Source organism: Hylobates moloch, unplaced genomic scaffold (assembly GCF_009828535.3).
Source record: "Hylobates moloch isolate HMO894 unplaced genomic scaffold, HMol_V3 SCAFFOLD_8, whole genome shotgun sequence".
Lineage (NCBI taxonomy): Eukaryota > Metazoa > Chordata > Mammalia > Primates > Hylobatidae > Hylobates > Hylobates moloch.
The window spans coordinates 64,057,070-64,076,320 of record NW_026652283.1 but is presented as its reverse complement, the minus strand read 5'-3'; the positions used below and the strand labels follow the sequence as shown (position 1 = coordinate 64,076,320).

The following is a 19,251-nucleotide window of genomic DNA, read 5'->3' as shown; positions in this document are numbered from 1 at the left end:
CATTCTGATCCTTACTACACAAGGTAAATGAATATAAAAACAAAATGAAACAAAAACCTCTTCCTATTTACATAAGGCCTCAACCTAATATTTAGTGATGTATATTAATGTGAACAAGGAACTAACGAAGACTGGGAAGAAATTCACAGACTTGAGAGAAGAAATGGCAGGATTTCCTGGGAACAATTTCATGTAATGTCAAAGGTGGTAAAAGGTCAAATAGAATGAAGATGGAGAATACCGGATTTTCCTACAAAATGATTTCCCAGGAGATCTCATCAAATGCACAAGGATACTCTCTCAGTTTCACCTAGTGAGTACAAGATTGGTAACATAGCTCACTTATGATTTGGATAAACGAAACTAAACAAACAACATCAAAATTTCAGAAAAAATAATAGCAAAACAGAAATCAAACACTCAAATTTTTGGTCCTTCTGTTTATTTCATTTTGGATACGCAGTGAACGTTAACCAAGAGACTTAAACGTTATTTCCATTATGAACCTCTTTAATCCTTCATCAATTATTTTGAGTATTCTGGTCTTAAAAACATCTCTTTCTTCTACAAACTTCTGAAAGAGATGAACACCTCCACCTACACCAAAATAATGTGCTTTGCTGGCCAAAAGTACACGCCCATTTTTACTTAACAGTCTAAGGAAAGTCTGGTGCAAATTACTATAATAATCTGGGTTGTAAATGGTTTCTGAGGTGAGAATGAGATCATATTTTACAAAAAGTTTTTCACTGCTTAGTACAAGCTTACAAAACTCAGACCATTCACCAGAAAAAAATCGGCATTTATATAGTTCTTGTGTTACTTTTGGCTTCCTGCATCTTTTCACATCTGGCTCATTTACATCATTTTCTTCATCTTCCAAAGTGGAGTTAGCTACTACATTAGGTAATGTTACTTCATCAATCACCATACTGTTATAATCTTGAAAGTGAATTTCTTTGGCCCCTCCCTTGAATGCAGTTATACCCAGTAAACCTGATCCACAACCAAGATCCAAGACTTTTTTCCCAGCAAATTTCACTTTGGCCTTTGTGAAATAAGCCAGGAGGTCAAAGGTACATTCCCAGATTTTTAAGCCTCCTTCATAAACACCTGTAATCAGATCAGAGTGAGAAGAAAAGCTTTTTGCAACTATGTTTTCTCCACGGAAGTTCTCTTTCAACAGGATGGTTTTCACTACTGATAAGTTAACATGCTGGAAACCTGGTAATGTTTCTATGACTTTATTTTCTAACATCTTCTTTAAATCTTTAGGCATAGCATGTTCTTTTGCAGCTCTCAAGGAGGGCTGTCTTCCATGTGGCTCCAAGGTACTTGAACTGTTGGCTGCACTGAGTGGACTGTCTGTGTCTTGAGAGGGAGCTGCATTTTCCATTGACTTATGTTCCCACAAGTGATCCTGAGGCAAGTCAAATTGTTCTGCAGAACATTTTCTGTCCCTCTCTTCTCCTTTTTGACTTTCTAAGACTGACAGCTCTTTTGAGGAATCCAGGGTCAAAGCTCCATCTCCAGTGGGTGTTAATTCATTTTCCAGATGGTCTTCTATAGTGAAATTAAACTGAAAGGTCATCCTCATATTAAATGCACACAATCTTTAAATTCAGATTCTTCAACTTCTGGATAGAATTTGATGATACACACAAACCTGCCTTAATTATTCAATTAGTTTTGTTGGGCCCAATTTCTCTTTAGCAGCTTATACATGGTAACAAATATTTAGAGATATTTCCAAATGACTTTTTAGACGTCTTTGGTCCTCTTTCCATGCAGCTCTGGAAAGAAAAAAAAAAAAAAAGAAAATGATGATTAAAGCAAAATGGCACATTTCACTAAAGTGTAATATTAAACAGCCACCCCCACCCCTCCCCGTCCCACTATACAGCTGCCTTTTCTTAAAAAGTCGTGGGGAAGAGAGAGAGATAAGAGATTTGGACACTCATACACACCTTAAGGGTTCAAAAGTGGGAGAAGAAAATCAACTATAAAAACAAACAGAAGAACAACAGCAGCAGCAACAACCACCACCACCACCTGGACAAACATAAAGTCCAAGATATTCAGACAGGACAGCCTAGCTACTTGCTCTCTTTCAGCTGTCTTGATTGTGTCCAATCATATTCACCCCCTAAGCTTCCAGAATAACTTCACTTCTGTCTTTTACAAAAGACGTGCAGTATCTTATTTTGGTAAGTGAGCGTCCCTTTAGAAACATGCATAGGTATGGCCTGGTGTGTGTAAATTCATCCAAGACTTCACTCCAAACATTTAGTCGAGAACAGCAGCCCTAAGTGTATGGAAGTGGGGGTAATTTGGCAATAATTAGTAAAGACTAATTTGGTGGCAGAGCAAACGCAAACTAGGGCACTGCAGTAGTTTGGAGAGACCTGTAGAAATAAGAAGCAACTTTATCGAGAATCTTCTATCTACTGCGCTAGACACTATACTATCTGCCTCAATTTTCACAGTTCTGGCAAGTGGGATCTTTGTTCCCTTTACACAAGATTTACAATTTGGGGGAGAGGCGGGTCACCCAGTCCCGTGGCTAGGAACGCGCCTCTTTTGTCTCCCACCAAGCTGCAAGGCTTGGAGTCACTTCCGGCTGCAGGTCCCAGAACAAATCCGACTCCAGAAGTGGGGACTTCTGGCCCTCACCTCCCCATTTGAATGTAATGTTTACAGTGATCCAGACCTGGGGATGCTAGCTTCCCGACGTGTCCTGGGATCGCGCGTCTGAAAAAGCTCACCTCATGACGCCTCCTCCGGACCTAAATCGCGCACCAGTGAGTCGAGTCCTCCAGGGGCTAGAGAAACCCGACGTTCTTTCCGGCCTTAGAGACCCGGGCTCACCAAGAAACCAGCCGTCCTCCTCTCTATGGTTTTGGAGCCGGCGGAGAGCGCGCAAGGGTTGGCGGGACTGCGAGTTTCCGGTCTCGGCTTTGGCGGGACTGGTTTGAAGCTCTCCTGTTTGACGAAAGTATGTCTCAGGAACGCGCGGTCCCAGCTAGCGCGGTTCCCCTGGAAGAATTAAGTAGCTGGCCAGAGGAGCTATGCCGCCGGGAACTGCCGTCCGTCCTGCCGCGACTCCTCATATCCTTCCTTGGTTGTCACTTCTACCTAGAGACGGGTGTGGGCGGGTCGCGAACCTTTCTCTTCTGTCCCTTCAGACCCACCGTCAGGCTGGGTTATATTACCGCGGCCTGAACCCCCTCTTTTCTTTGTCAATGAGTGGGATGAAAAGCGAGGGACTGGAGGGGAAGCGACAACCGTGGTAGATCTGAGGCTTTGGCCCTGGAAAGGCTCGCGGACGTGTTCTGACCCAAGGTTTTAGCAGTGGATGTGGCGTTTTCTTCCATTCTTTCTTTGAGTTTTTCTGTACTAGTTGCTTGCAATTAAGTGTAAATACTTCTGCTAGTGGGTAATGGGGGAGGGAAGGACTGAGACCTGCGGTATGAGGATAGCTCTGGCTCTTAATAGTTTGAGGTGAAGCGAGATACTCAGCTTTTGTCTCCCGTAAAAGGGGTGGTGAATATGAATAAGGCCTTTCTTAGCGTTATGAGAATTAAAGGAGCTAGTTCTATGGTGTGAAATCTTTAAAAGATGTTCAGTAAATAAAAATGATTTTCCTCCTTCCCCTCTCAGACCTCTTTTTCTTCTTTCTTTTTTTTTTTTTTTTGACAAGTTCTCACTCCTCTCGTCCAGGCTGGAGTCTTTCTGAAAGAGTTGCTTCCGCTTGTTGGCTTTCAGCTGTTGGATTTGAGGCGCTTAGCGTCTTCTTCGTCCGGGTGCAGCACATTCTTGATTGGTCTCATGCCTTTGTGGTTGTAAATGTGCCTAGAATCCTAGCCTTTCATGGTAAACCATATGTAGATGTATCTTTTTCACAACATTTGAGCCCAGCTTTATACAATTACACTCAAAAGAAAAAAGTAACCTTCACTTGGAGAGAATCTCAATACTGCACAAATATTGTGCAGCTGAAGCCCCATATAATCACATAGAAGTCATTCACCTAGACATTAGCAAAATCTCAGAAGGTGCCAAAGCCCCCTTTTTTAGTTTTTGTGTAGATACAGAATTGCCATCTTCAAAGAGTTTCAACTTGAAAACAAATAGCCACCCTCAAAACATTCAAAAACACTTAAAACTGCATGCATAATGTGTGTGAGACATGGTGTTAGGCTTTGGGAGAACAGAGACAGGGAACGTGATTCCTCTTCTTCCCCACAAGCTTATAGAGAGACCATTAAGTTGAAAGTCAACATTCCCACCTAGCTTTGCACTTCAAACGACATATTCAAAAAAGCCCAAACTTCCTCTAGTTTTCTTCGTCTGAGTAAATGGTTTCACAGACTGAAACCTTGAATACTCTCTCACACACCCGATCAGTAAGTTCTATTGTTTCTGATTCCAAACTATGTCTTGAATCAATCCGTTTATCTCCATCCTCATTGCTATCGCTCTGATTCCAAACCCTTAGCACCTCTCACTTGGAGTATTAATAGTTTCCTTGTTTCTACTCATAGTTCATTATTCCAAAAAAGTTAAGAGGGGAAAAATACAGATCTCGTCATTTCCCTTTTTAAACCACTTTACCTTCAAGGCTCCAGGTGATCTAAGCCTTGCCCTTCTCGCATACTTAGTTAACTACACTCCGTTCATGAATACATTAGGCTCACCTACCTCAAGATCTTTTTGCTCAGCCTGATTTGTTTTCTCAGCCTTTTGCATATTTCATGTTTATGTCTTGGCCCAAATGTCACTTCCTTAGAGGGGCTTTTTCAGAGCCTTCAATCTGAGGCAGTTCCCCCAAACCCAGTCTTACACTTGTATCACATTGGCCTGTTCAGTTTTCTAAAAAGCACATTACCGTTAAAAGAAATGCTTGTTTGCTTTGTATATTTTCCACTTCTACACATTATGTTGCAAAGTTCATAAAGGCAGGATGTTGATTTTCTTCACAGCGTTATCCTCAGCACCTAGAACAGTGCCTGACACATAGTAAGCATTGGTTAAAGGGCTAAAAATATTTCATGTTTTAAAAATACTTGTGAGTCTAATTAGACAATACTTTTTTTTTCAGCTTATGGTAGTATTTTAGCCTCACTATTTTAACAAATGAAAAATTTGCAATAAATCTACAATGCCATTACCCCCCAAAATCATTTTCATGTTTTGCATTTTACGTAATATTTTCCAGGCCTTACCTGCATGTTTGCATAATCATAACTAATTTTGGAACAGCTAGTAATTATTTGAGCTTTACTGAAATTTTTTCATGAGGCCGATTCTACCCTACTGAACTCAAATTTGAGTTAATGATGACCTCATTTTGATTGCTGCTGTAAAAAATATATGTGGAAAATACGATTTCAGAAGAGGAATGAATTCTTGTATTAGTGTGGTAGGATTATGGGTTTTTTTTTTTTTTTTGAGATGGAGTCTCACCCTGTCACCCAGGCTGGAGTGCAGTGGTGCAGTCTCAGCTCACAGCAAGCAGGTTCAAGCGATTCTCCTTCCTCAGCCTCCCGAGTAGCTGAGATTACAGGCACGTGCCACCATGCCCGGCTAATTTTTTGTATCTTTAGTAGAGACAGGGTTTCACCATGTTGGCCAGGCTGGTCTCGAACTCCTGACCTCGTGATCCGCCTGCCTCGGCCTCCCAAAGTGCTGGGACTACAGGCGTGAGCCACTGTGCCCGGCCAGGTTATTCATTTTTCTTATTGACATTCTTTGATGATTCTTACAGTGCTGTTACAGTACAACATTTCTAACAGTTATTCTTGATGGTGTGTATATGAAGAATTTATTGTCATGTATTCGTAAGCTGCTATGTGCAGAAGAATTTCAGTCAAATAAGGTTGGTAAGATAGGTATGTAAGTAATATGAAAATAAGATAGAAGGTGATGAGTGACTTAGGTATAAATTAAGTACTATAGAAATGTTAAGGAAAGAGGAATTTCTTGTAATAGAAATCGGAAGTACAAACTGGGCATAGTGGTGTGCATCTCTAATCCCAGTTCCTTGAGAGGCTGGTATGGGAGGATCACTTTAGCCCAGGAGCTTGAGGCTGCAGTGAGGTGTGATCATGTCACCACCCTCCATCCTGGGTGACAGCAAGACCGTCTCTCTTTTTTTTTTTTTTTGAGACAGAGTCTCGCCTATGCTGGAATGCAATGGCGCAATCTTGGCTCACTGCAACCTCTGCCTCACAGGTTCAAGTGATTCTCCTGCCTCAGCCTCCTGAGCAGCTGGGATTACAGGCATGCGCCACCATGCGCAGCTAATTTTTTTGTATTTTTAGTAGAGACGGGGTTTCACCATATTGGTCAGTCTGGTCTTGAACTCCTGACCTCTTGTTCTGCCCGTCTAGGTCTCCCAAAGTGCTGGGATTACAGGCGTGAGCCACCCCGCCCGGCCCTTTGCGAGACCCTCTCTCTAAAAAAAAATAAGTAAATCATAAATCTGTGGATTATTGTAGCACTGTTTCTCATCTGTCAAAAATATTTCATGACTATGCATAGTTTGAAAGGCAAGTTTGTCCCTGGGCAATTTTCAAAATATTTCTTTAATGTATTTTCACAATACTGTTTACCTAATAAATCTTAAGTTTTTAAAAGCAAAATTAAGCCAGTAATCTGAGTCCAGTTCCAATCTCTTATGGGTCATTGCTTAAATTTCAAAAGGGTTTTTTTTTTTAAGTTTGTTCTGAGTAATGAATACCCTATTACTATGATACTAGTATCTTCCTTAATTATCCTACTCATCGTCTCAACATTCTGACAGTTGGATTGAGCATATTCGTAAGTAAAATCGTTTTAACTGTATGATTTACTTTGATGTTAAGGTCTGAGTCCCCACATACCTCAGTGGATGTGTCCTTACAGTTTTGTATTCCCTTGAAATGTAACTGTTCTCTGTGTTACAGCCTTTATAACCTTCAGTTACTTGAAATGAACAAATTCCTTCAAATTCCAGCACTTAAAAGTTTTAAATTACATTTTGGATAAATACCAAAAGTGTTTTGTTGATGATGTATGTATAAACAAATTGTAAATATTAAACGTTAGTTGTTACGATTAGACCTATATAAAACATGATTTGCTGTCTACTGAATAACTATCAGCCTCTAACATGTTTAGTGTCATTTAGAAGATGCTTTCTAAATTGCCGAAAGCTGATTGTCTAGGTGATAACAAATTTATCATTTGGAGGAAGTTGACTTTCTCATTTTCATGCCTTCATCAGTCTCACTTGGTGAGATTTATTCTTCTAGTCAGAAGAGAGTTAAGACTAGACTGCTCAGTTTACTCATATTTTGAGTTAGCTTTTCTATTTAGAGTTCACTTGGTTGTGGAATATTCATTTATAATTTGAATCTACGTTGTGTAACGGGACCTAATTTTTTTTTCCTTTGTTTTTGTTGGAGTCTCGTCTTGTCACCCAGGTTGGAGTGCAGTGGTGTAATCTTTGCTCACTGCAACCTCCACCTTCCAGGTTCAGGTGATTCTCCTGCCTCAGTCTCCCAAGTAGCTGGGATTACAGGCATGCTTCACCACACTTGGCTAATTTTTGTATTTTTAGTAGAGATGGGGTTTCATCATGTTGGCCAGGCTGGTCTCAAAACTCCTGAGCTCAAGTGATCCTCCTGCCTCGGCCTCCATAAGTGCCGGGATAACAGGCATGAGCCACTGAGCCTGGCCCCAAAGTTTGTTTTGTTTTGTTTTCGAGACAAGATCTCACTCTGTTGCCCAGGCTGGAGAGCAGTAGTGTGATCATAGCTCACTGCAGCCTGAACTCCTGGGTTCAAGCTATTCTCCTGCCTCCATTTTCTAAAGTGCTGGGATTACAGGTCTGAGCCATGATGCTTAGCCTATATTTTTGTTTGTTTGTTTTGGGGGACAGGGTCTTGCTTTGTCACCAAAACTGGAGTGTAGTGGTGCGGACATAGCTCACTGCAGCCTCCATCTCCCAGGCTCAAGCAGTCCTCTCACCTCAGCCTTCCAAGTACCTGAGACCACAGGTGTGTGCTACCATGTCTGGCTAATTTTCTATTTATATATTTATTTTTTGGTAGACATGAGGTCTTGTCATGTTACCCAGGTTGGTCTTTAACTCCTGGGCTCAGGCAATCCTCCTGCCTCAGCCATCCAAAGTGTTGGGATTACAGGCGTGAGCCACCATGCATGGCCTAATTTTTTTTAAGTAAATTATTTTTTTATCTTGAGTATAGAAGTGATTCATGTTCATTGTGGAAAATATGAAACATATAGAAAAACAGAAAAGATTACAAAACATCTAATCTGAAATGTTTAAGATTTTGATGAGAACAGTCTCATCTCATTTCCGTATATTCCTGCCAGCCTATCCATCATTCTTTGTACATGTTTATCTATATTAAAATTGGTGTTATATTTTGGAAACTTTTTGTTTAACTACATTGTGAACATTTTTCATGTTTTAAAATGTCATTTTAATGATGGCAGATCCTATTCAATAGATGTACACACACCTATTTAACTGGTCCACAATTGTTGGATATGTAGGTTGTTTCCTTTCTCTCTTTTTTTTTTTGGCTATTACTTAATAGTTTATCTATATAGAATGTGGTATTTGGAAAGTGTATCAAGCTTTAGATTGGTAGTATTCTTGCATTTAATAAAAGACAGTGGCCTTTGTTGACTGACATGACAATATTTTTATAAAATGTTATTTGCTTTACAGAAATTTTGAAAATTATTGTAGAAATGTTTTTACCTCATATGAACCACCTGACATTGGAACAGACTTTCTTTTCACAAGTGTTACCAAAGGTATAATACTATTACCTGAAAATACATGTTATAAGGAATCTAGCCTCAGTCTTAGATAATTTATTATTAATTATGGCTCTGTTTTTCTAATATATCAAATATATTCAAAATAAAAATAAGGAGTAACTAGATCTCATGTGAGACTATAATGGTGTTAGTGTGATCATTAGGCAGTTAAAAACTGTTATAGGCCAGGCACGGGGGCTCATGCCTGTAATCCCTGCACTTTGGGAGGCTGAGGTGGGCAGATCATCTGAGGTCAGGAGTTCGAGACCACCCATGGTCAACATGATGAAACCTCGTCTCTACTCAAAGTACAAAAAATTAGCTGGACGTGGTGGCGGGTGCCTGTAATCCCAGCTACTAGGGAGGCTGACACAGGAGAATTGCTTGAACATGGGAGGTGGAGGTTGCACTGAGTCAAGATCGTGCCATTGCACTCCAGCCTGGGCAATAAGAGCAATGCTCCATCTCAAAAAAAAAAAAAAAAAAAAAAAAGAAAAAATTATATTTTCGGATTGTATGGTTCTTTTACTAACTGAATTTAAATTATTTGTAGTCAATTTTAAATGCTCTTGTATTTTAAAGCCACTGTACTCCAGCCTGGGTGACAGAGTGAAACCCTCAATTCAAAAAAAAAAAAAAAAAAAGCTGGAATATTGGCAAAATCAAGTAACTGAGAGAAAACATTAAATTCGCGGAATACATTATTACTTTTTAGATATATATGGTGTATGTTTTCTCTGAAAAGCACAAGCATACTTTTTTTGTTTTAAATGGAGGGAACTAAAGATACTTTGGTGCCAAAATGAAACATTATTTGTAATTAATCTCATATTGAAATGGGTTTCTAACTTTAGCTTTTAAACCTAATCTTTCAAATTTCTTGTACTCATAGTCACTTGATGATTCTCTATCTGAAATATTTCTTAGAATTTGTTCTTGACCACCAGAAAAAGATTCAACTGTTATATAGATGAAAATGGATGTTGAGTGTTAACAGGCCTATGGGAAACAGTATTTTCTTTAACTACATTGTATTGTTGACTATGTTGCTATTCTTGTAATGTTTAGGTCATTTAAATTGTTAGAAAGATCCAAGTATTAAGATCTAGGGTGGCTAACTTTTCACAGACAAAAAGCTTGTTTGTAATTCTGTACCCTTAATTCGGGAAGGTTAGCTTGAATTGGGTCAAAAGGAAACTGGTTAGAAAATAAGTGAGTGGTGAATAGGCGATTCAGTGCAAATTCCTTCCAGAAAATACCCTTGTAAATGACTGTATGAATGTGGATTCTTCAAGACAGTCAAACTTATTGTGCAAAAGTAATACTTTTATTTTTTGCATCTCTAAAACATGAACTTTGAGTGATTTTTTAAAAAAATTGATGCTATTAAATAGATTCAAACCATAGAAATGGAAAATAAATTTCTGTTTGAGGCTTTTGGGGGGATTATATTGTAAAAATACCTTTTCTCTATATTTTGTGCTTAATTAGGTACAATTGTTAAGCTAGATGATAGCCCGTGGATGTTACTAGTGCAAAATCAAATTATCGTATTGTGTTTTCTCTGTAAAGTTTTGTCTTGTCTTTTCTAGTGATTTCTCTTATTCCTGTTTATTACTTGATTTGTTTTTACAGACTGTGAAATTATTTGATGACATGATGTATGAATTAACCAGTCAAGCCAGAGGACTGTCAAGCCAAAATTTGGAAATCCAGACCACTCTAAGGAATATTTTACAAGTAAGTCAAATGTATTAGAAAACAGGAGAGAGAGGGAGCTTAAAGAATGTCAAAATTTTTATACTGATACTGATTAGCCATGTATTCTTATGTAATGGCCTAATGTTGGAATTAAATTTATAGAATTAAAGACGTGAATATAGAAACATGAATTCTGAATAATAAACTCTTATAAGAAGACAAGTCATCAAGCTAGCTGACCCTACCTGTATTTTCAAGGGATATGTGTAGAACACCTGCCATGTGTTTTGAAGTTTGTGTTAGGATTCTAAATGGCTAGACAGTTGTTCCAGTATTTGTAGTTCTGATAGACTAAAGTTCTGTGAAAAGAGGAACAGACTGTGTTTTGTTCACTGTTGTATTTGTAGCACCTAGCATACTGACTAATACCTTTTCAGTGCACAAAAAATATATTCTGAATGAAATTTCCTTCCTTATTCACAGACGATGGTGCAGCTCTTAGGAGCTCTTACAGGATGTGTTCAGCATGTCTGTGCCACACAGGAATCCATCATGTTGGAAAATATTCAGAGTCTCCCCTCCTCAGTCCTTCATATAATTAAAAGCACATTTGTGCATTGTAAGGTGAGTAAAACTCTAATTATACTTTGAATGGTATATAATCAATGTGCATAGGGGCTGAGTAAAATAATGTTTGTATAAGATTTTACATTTTAGTCTATATTGAGATAGACTTTTCCATAGAATAAAGAACATGTTAGTAAATAATTGTTTCAAAAAAAGTGGTTTTAAGGAAGTCATAAAAAGTGGCTTTTTGGGGTTTTTTAGTTTTATCTTATTTTCCTGCTATGAAGAAAGAAGTTTTAAGAATTTGTGTTGAGACAGACATAGGGATCCTGAAATAGTTATGTCATGTTGCATTGATCAATATTCAATTACCATTATTATTAGATGTCAGAACTTCCTTTTATAAAGGGAAGTTAATCCTTATTTAGTCCATCTCTACATGCCAAAGATAGCCTTGAGGCACAAAAGCTTGCCTAGAATTTATGGGGCACAGACAGTTTTAATATTGCTATTTGTTGGGCGAATGAAAATCATTAGTTAATTAATACCTCTCTTTGCTGATAGGATGCTAAAAATGTCATGCACCTGGCCTAATGTTACCCTTTTTTAGTTATATATTTGCAAGATCATGGAAATCAGAAATAATATTTTATACATGCTTGCATCTCTTGAAGCACACTATATTTAATGGATGTTCACTAAATAATGAATGAATATGTGATTCGGTAAATTTATGATCTCTAATAGTATGAATTAAAGTAAATTTGGCTCTTGAGCTTTTTATGATTTATTTTTTCTCTCATTTTTATTTATCTGTAATCAGAATAGTGAATCTGTGTATTCTGGGTGTTTACACCTAGTTTCAGACCTTCTCCAGGCTCTTTTCAAGGAGGCCTATTCACTTCAAAAGCAGCTGATGGAACTGCTGGACATGGTTTGCATGGACCCTTTAGTAGATAACAATGATGATATTTTGAATATGGTAATAGGTGAGTGAAGAAAACTTTCTGCTTAGTATACGGTGACTATAAATCATGTATCAGTTAAAATTGTCTCGTAATGATTCGTGTTATTTTCTTACTAATTATGCATTAAAATTGATTTAAATCTTACCAAATAAATTTTTAATCTTTAAATTTGGAATTTGTAAAATTTATTTTGGGTACCTTAACCTAGATTTGCGCATTTAGTTACTGTAATTTCTCCACAATGATTAACTTATATAACTTTATAATCTCTGAAGTTGTCCATATTCAGAGACAATAACTTTCACATTTTTTTAACCATAACTGATACTGAGATGCAGTTTATATTTCCTTCCAGAATACATATAAATACGTGCATATGTGTATGTAAATATGTCTATTCTCGTATACATATTATAATGAAATATCTCATTTTACATGTGATGCACTTTATACTAGTTTATTTTTATTTTATTCTATTTTTTTGAGACAGAGTCTCACTCTGTCGCCCAGGCTGGAGTGCAGTGGCACAATCTCGGCTCACTGCAACCTCGCCTCCCGGACTCAAGCGATTCTCCTGCCTCAGCCTCATGAGTAGCTGGGATTATAGGGGTCCACCACCACACCTGGCTAATTTTTATATTTTTAGTAGAGACGGGGTTTCACCATGTTGGCCAGGCTGGTCTTGAACTCCTGACCTCAGGTAATCCACCTGCCTCAGCCTCCCAAAGTGCTGGGATTACAGGCATGAGCCACCGTGCCTGGCCAATACTAGTTTATTTTTAAAGAATTGCTGGTTGTAACACACTTCATTGATTTTATCACTCATTAATGGATTATGACCAAGAGTTTGAAAAACAATATAAAGGCAAAGTTTGCATTCAAAACTTTGGTATAAAGAGAGTAAGTTGGTTTTGTGCAGTGTATCAGGCACCTGTTGCTCTGCAACACACCACCTCAAAATCTATTTATTCACTATTTATTTGTTCATGATTCTGTGAGTCTGCAGTTTAGGGTGGGATGCCCTGAGACAACTTTCTGTGATCCACCTGGGGCACTAGCTCACCCATGTGACTTCAGTGACTTCATTCACATCTGGCTGTTGGCAGAGGCAGAAGTACTTGAGAAAGCCATGTGCATCATCCAGCAGGCTCACCCCATCTCAGATAGTTGATGGTAGTGGTTTCAGGGTTTCTAAGAGTAGCAAAAGAGTGAGCAGGTCGCTGTATGCTAGCACTTTTCAAGTTTCTGCTTGCCTTAATTTTATTATTGTCCCCCGGGCCACAGCAGGTCATAGCGTTTAGCCCAGAGTCATTGTGGAAAAGTGTGGATTCACAAAGGGAAGTCATTGTGGCCATTTTTATAAATAATCTACCACAGGCTAAGTAAAAGCCTTGCATGAATACCATGGAAATTAATTAGAATTCTTCCTTTTTAGATTTTCTTTCCTTAGCAATTTGTTTTGTCATTTTGGATTGGAATTATGTCTGTAGAATATTTCAGTTATAATAGGGTACAGCTTTTATTCCACTAAACAGTTTTAGTTTTATTTAGGTCATCTGGTAGGTATAAACTTCAGAAGTTAATATTCAATATTTATAAAAACCGTTAACAAGTGTGACACTTAGTTTAAATAATTCTTTTGACACAACTATTTCCAAATTGTGTTACGTATTTTAATTCAATCAAATGTTGAAATTGTTCAGTAGATAGTTTTAATTATAGGAGAAACTCACCCCCATGACATTTGGATGTCTTAAAAGTTCTGTTATCTTTCTTTGCAGTTATTCATTCTTTATTGGATATCTGCTCTGTTATTTCCAGTATGGACCATGCATTTCATGCCAATACTTGGAAGTTTATAATTAAGTAAGTATGTTATTTTTTACTTTTTAGAAAATGTTTTCCATATTCCCCAATCTTAATTGTTCGTGTTTCTTTAGATTGCATTTGAAACATTTTGTGTGAATTTAATGTTCACTGACACTGCTGTCTGATAATCCAGATATTCTACAGGTAGCTCTCAAGTCAAATTGGACTTCTTTACCTTGTGGCCTCTAAAATTAAAAAAAGTGTTCTTCCTAGTTAGCTAGTACTTCAGAAATAGTGGGCCATGGGCCAGACTAGAACTTAACCACTTTCCTGCTGCTACTGTTGTTTAACCAGCTATCAAGTATCTTATTTCTAGGATTAGATAAATTGATAACTATAATTAAAACTGAATATAATCTTTTGATTAGGTACTTTTAAGTTGTTCATGCCTAATTCCATTTATACAGTAATTTTAGCTTTCTGAAACTGAAGCATTTAAAGGGTCACCAGGGATAGTGCCCATAGCATTCTTCAGATTCTTAGGGGTGAGAGGAGATGTGGTTGAGATGTAAAAATGGTTAAGAATATCTACTTTATACACATACATAAAACATTAAAGGTCAGTGTATTTTCAGGTCTTAGGTGCTTTTCTTGTACTACCAGGACATTAAGTTGCCATTCAGTGGTTAAGAGTGTTGCCTGGGAGCTGTATCACATGTGCTTAAATCCATTCTTGAAATCATTTAGTCCTTCTGATTGAAATCATTTAGTCCTTGGGCTATTTGGTTAATTTCTCTGAATGTTAGTTTGCTTATCTGAAAATGGAAATAATAATAGCAACTTCTTGACAGGGTTATAGTGAGAATTGAGTTCATCACTGTGAAATGCTTAGAAATGTACATGACACATAGTTAATGCTCAAGGAATTAGTCACATCACTATCATCATCACTGATTATCTTACACTCTTACCCTCTTCCAGTTCATTTTCTGCCCAGCAGAATGATCTTTTAAAAAGTAAATCAGATCATGTCACTCTATTGCTTAAAGTCTATCCCATTTTACTAAGAATAACAACCTAATCCTCTGTGGACGCTGCCTCCTTCACCAGCCTGTCTCATGCCGCTCTCCCTGCTTTTAGTTCCTCAAACATACCAAACTCTTCTGTCCCAGAGCCTTTTCGTGGTTTTTCCATCTGCCTAGGATGCTTCTCTCTCCTATTGTATACCTTGCTAACTCCTGCTTACTGTCTTTCAGTTCTCAGCTTAAGAGTTATATCTTCATGATAACATTCTTTGATATCCTTACCCTAAGAATAAGTTAGATTGATATCCTTACCCTAAGAATAAGTTAGATTAGGTCTCTCTATTGCAGCACCTTAGACTCTGTCATTTGACAAATCATAGCCCTAATTAATTATTCTTAAAATTATTTAACGTTCTCTGTCATGCTAGACCACAAGTTTCATGCAGGTAAGGCAGAGATTGTTCCCATTTGTTTGACCCCTTTGTCTCCAGGTCCTAGTAGAATGCCTCGTACATAGTAAGAATTCAATATTTTACACAGAGAAAAAATTAGCAACTTATTTAAACAAATATAACTGCTTCAGAGGTAAACTAGGCACATCTTAGTTATATTATGTGATATATGATGCTTTGTGATTTTTTTTTAAATGTTCTATAAGGTAGATATTGTTAGTGGTCCTAAGTTACTTGATGTGTTACTTGTGGTGATTGTATTCTTTTCTTTTTATTCATTTAGGCAGAGCCTTAAGCACCAGTCCATAATAAAAAGCCAGTTGAAACACAAAGATATAATTACTAGCTTGTGTGAAGACATTCTTTTCTCCTTCCATTCTTGTTTACAGTTAGCTGAGCAGATGACACAGTCAGATGCACAGGTAAAATTTGGGCTAATAGCATTTTAAACAGCAACTCTTATTTTCTTTGGCAGTTAGTAAATCTCATTTGAATGTCTGGGTCAGTCTATTTAAGAGGATTTTAATTTATTTCATTTGGGTTTTTTTTTGATCTGTGGGATTATTTATAGCCCATAATTACTTTTCACTCAGAGCATTGCATTAGATTCCTAACTGCTCTCATTGCCTCTGGGGTCTACCTGGCTCCCTCTTTGCATTGTAACTGGTTGGTCACAGCATTCTTCTCAGAATCCTTTCATTCTTTTCTGCATGAGAACAAAAATTCTTTTGTTCATATTTATATAAGATCTGATATAGTTGCAATCAATCTTGCATTTTTTCTTCACCAATGCATTGCAACCTTTAGGGATACAAGTATGTTTATGCGTGTATATATATGTATCAGTCTTTTAAATTTGATATATTCATATGTTTGTTTTTATTTCGAAAAGTTAAAGTGTTGAATTGGTATCCCATTTATGAAACATTATATTCTAAAAATTTGTAGTACAATTATTGGGAATTATAACTCATTTTCCTGTAACACTGTTATACATAGTACCTTTTGCTTTCAGACTAGCCTTCTGATTTTATTTAACTATAATAGTCCTAAATTATAAAATTAATAGTACTCAGGACCTAACAGTTACATGTAATTTTTTTTTTTTTTGAGACGGCATCTCACTGTGTCACGCTGGAGTGCAGTGGTACGATCTTGGCTCACTGCAACCTCTGCCTCACGGGTTCAAGGGATCGTTCTGCCTTAGCCTCCTGAGTAGCTGGGATTATAGGCGCCTGCCACCACGCTTGGCTAATTTTTTTAGTGGAGACGGGATTTCGCCATGTTTGCCAGGCTGGTCTCGAACTCCTGACCTCAGGTGGTTCACCCGCCTTGGCCTCCCAAAGTGCTGGGATTACAGGTGTGAGCCACCACGCCCACCCTATATGTAATAATTTTAATGGGACCATGAATTGAATATTTCTTCTTTGAATAGCAACGACATAGCCCCTTCTATTGTACATCTGCAAGCTGATACAGGGAATTCCTTTGTACCTGTGTTCTTCTCTGCCAGTCAGCTATGGGGGTGAAACTGTAGGGGTTCATCCAAGTCCTAAAACTGGTAGCAACTCCTAGGGCAGGGCTGATATGGAAGGACAGACCCTAGGGGAGGGTGGAACTTTAAAAAGAAGTTCTGAAGGTAGTAAGAAGGAAATGAGGAGTAGTGTTAGGAAGCGGATAACTTTTTTCTTCTTGCTTCTCTTCTTTATCTCACCTGCCCCTCCCCTTATATCCCTTCTTCCTTTTTCCCTTTCCTTTTTTGTCCTCACTTCATTCGTGCATCCTTCCTGATTCCTGTTACCTTGCTAAAAGGATAAGTTTGTTTGGTTATCCTATATCAATGGCAGGAAGGTTGTTTTCTTCTTTACCTTTATCCTATAGATTCATATTCTCAACCCCAACCTCCTCCTTTTTCAGTTTCCTTCTTGCTTCTCTTGACACCACAGACTTTGCAGCTAGTACTTGCAGAGGAAAATTAAACAGAGATACTGGACCAGGAGTAAGATGAAGAAAGCCTAGGCAACAGTATAGTCTATAGTGGCAAGAGAGAGAGTATGGGGGCTGCTTAGCCAGGGTGGCTGTACATAAAGTATATTTTCAGTTTATATAAACTGCTTATAGATGGAAATCAGAAAATTTAAATTCTCTTAACTGTCCAAGAAAATTCTCATATTTTTACTCATTTGTTCAAATTTGGGACTGATAAATGACCAGTTCTGCTTACTGTCCATTGCCTGAAATGGAGCTTTGAGGTGGACTGTATAATTTCTTCAATCTTAACTCCAAATTCTGATCAGCGACGCCCTCTGCTGTTCACTATTAATATTTATTTACCAATCAAAGTAAAGTATTGAAGTTTTCCAAGCAGTTTTCACTTTGTGTCTTAGTCCATTTAGGCTGCTATAACAAAATCCCTTAAACTGGGTAGGGGATTATAAATATTAGAAATTTATGTCTCACAGTTCTGGAAGCTGGAAGCCCAATATCAAGGCACCAGTAGATTGGGTGTCTGGCGAGTGTGTGCTCTCTGCTTCAAAGATGGCCCCTTGTTGCTGCATCCTCACTTAGTGCAAGGGTCAAGACAGCTCCCTTCAACCTCTTTTGTAAGGGCACTTACGTCATTCATGAGGGCAGAGCCCTTGTGACTTAGTCACTTCCCCAAAGGCCCCACCTCTTAATAGTATCACATTGGGTGTTAGGTGTCTGAGAGGGCACCAATCTTCAAGCCATATCATCTCACTTTGAAAAAAAGTCAAAATAAGACCAGTAGATTTAATTAATATTACACTATTTATAGAAGCATGTGATGTATCATTCCTTGTATTAATTTCCTGGGGTTGCCATAACAAGTTACCACAAACTAGGTGGCTTAAAACAATAGAATTTTATTCTCTCACATTTCTAGAGGCAGAAGTTCACAGTGTGTCAATAGGGCCATGTTCTCTGGAAGGCTTTAGGGGAGAATATATTTCATATCTTTCTCTTAGCTTCTGGGTGTCACTGGCAATCCTTAGCTTACTTTGGCTTTCTGTGTCTTCACATCTTTTTATAAGAACACCAGTGATAGTGATTAAGGGCATACCTTACTTTAGTATGACCTTATCTTAACTAATTATGTCTTCAATAACCCTATTTCCAAATAAGGCCACATTCTGAAGTATTGGGAGTTAGAACTTAAAGCTTTTTGGGAGGGACACAGTTCAACCCATAACAACCCCTAAAATCGATATTTATTCTCAATTAAGTCTTGAAATTGGTTTCAAAAAGAGAATATGCTATTAGAGTTTTTAATGTATAGTTTTAACATATAGTTCTTTAGCCCCCAGTTATTTAGTTTTTCTCTAAACATAGGGAAATTTGTGTGACCCTTAGAAATAATTTAATTTCCACTCTAATTCCTACTTATGTTTATATAATGCTTTTAGAAATTTGTATTATTCAGAAAATAAACATATACTATTATATCTGTTACCTACACTTAGATTTTATTGCCTGTTACATTTAAATTTTATTAGTATTTTAATTGTTTTATTAAAGAAAGAATGTGCCTGTAATCTCAGCACTTTTGAGAGGCCAAGGCATAAGGATTACTTGAGCCCAGGAGTTCGAGACCAGCCTGGGCAACACAGGGAGACCCCCATCTCTATAAAAAATAAAAAAATTCTCCAGGCCTCGTGGCACATACCTGTAGTTCTAGTTACTTGGGAGAGTGGAGTGGGAGGATGCATTGAGCCCAGGTGACTGAGGCTGCAGTGAGCCATGATCGGGCCACTGTACTCCAGCCTGGACAACAGAGTGAGAGCCTGTCTAGATAGATGGATAGATAGATAGATAGATAGATAGATAGATAGATAGATAGATAGATAGGTAGATACAAAGAAAGAAAGAATG

General features: G+C 37.8%; 2 protein-coding genes across 11 annotated transcripts in view; one reads left to right on the top strand and one right to left on the bottom strand.

Moving 5' to 3' along the window:
- Window positions 1-425: 425 nt before the first annotated feature.
- On the bottom strand, window positions 426-17,856 carry METTL18 (methyltransferase 18, RPL3 N3(tau)-histidine). Of its 5 annotated transcripts, XM_058442174.1 has the most exons (3): window positions 17,821-17,856; window positions 4,889-5,009; window positions 435-1,793 (listed from the first exon to the last, which is right to left on the bottom strand). In XM_058442174.1, exon 3 carries the CDS (start codon window positions 1,595-1,597, stop codon window positions 470-472), a length of 1,128 nt encoding a protein of 375 aa, XP_058298157.1. In that variant the 5' UTR covers window positions 1,598-1,793; window positions 4,889-5,009; window positions 17,821-17,856; the 3' UTR covers window positions 435-469. The 5 variants fall into 5 exon arrangements, with proteins under 5 accessions (XP_032016929.1, XP_032016930.1, XP_058298159.1 ...); XM_032161038.2 differs by lacking the exons at window positions 4,889-5,009; window positions 17,821-17,856 and adding an exon at window positions 2,711-2,855 and having other exon boundaries at window positions 426-1,793; XM_032161039.2 differs by lacking the exons at window positions 4,889-5,009; window positions 17,821-17,856 and adding an exon at window positions 2,766-2,855 and having other exon boundaries at window positions 426-1,793.
- The window catches only part of FIRRM (FIGNL1 interacting regulator of recombination and mitosis), a 57,420-nt gene continuing 41,103 nt past the window's right edge, over window positions 2,935-19,251 (top strand). For 2 of the 6 annotated variants that reach the window (XR_004249276.2, XM_032161028.2), the window contains exons 1-8: window positions 2,950-3,108; window positions 6,783-6,822; window positions 8,744-8,832; window positions 10,474-10,578; window positions 11,023-11,163; window positions 11,930-12,095; window positions 13,856-13,940; window positions 15,644-15,782. Coding sequence is in view for 4 of the 6 variants with exons in the window: in XM_032161028.2 (XP_032016919.1) it covers window positions 2,998-3,108; window positions 6,783-6,822; window positions 8,744-8,832; window positions 10,474-10,578; window positions 11,023-11,163; window positions 11,930-12,095; window positions 13,856-13,940; window positions 15,644-15,782 (876 nt within the window). In the remaining 2 variants the exon portion in view is untranslated. Of the gene's footprint in view, window positions 3,109-6,782; window positions 6,823-8,743; window positions 8,833-10,473; window positions 10,579-11,022; window positions 11,164-11,929; window positions 12,096-13,855; window positions 13,941-15,643; window positions 15,783-19,251 lie in introns of those variants that run through there. The other 4 variants (XM_032161026.2, XR_004249278.2, XM_032161027.2 and 1 more) reach the window with 4 other exon arrangements.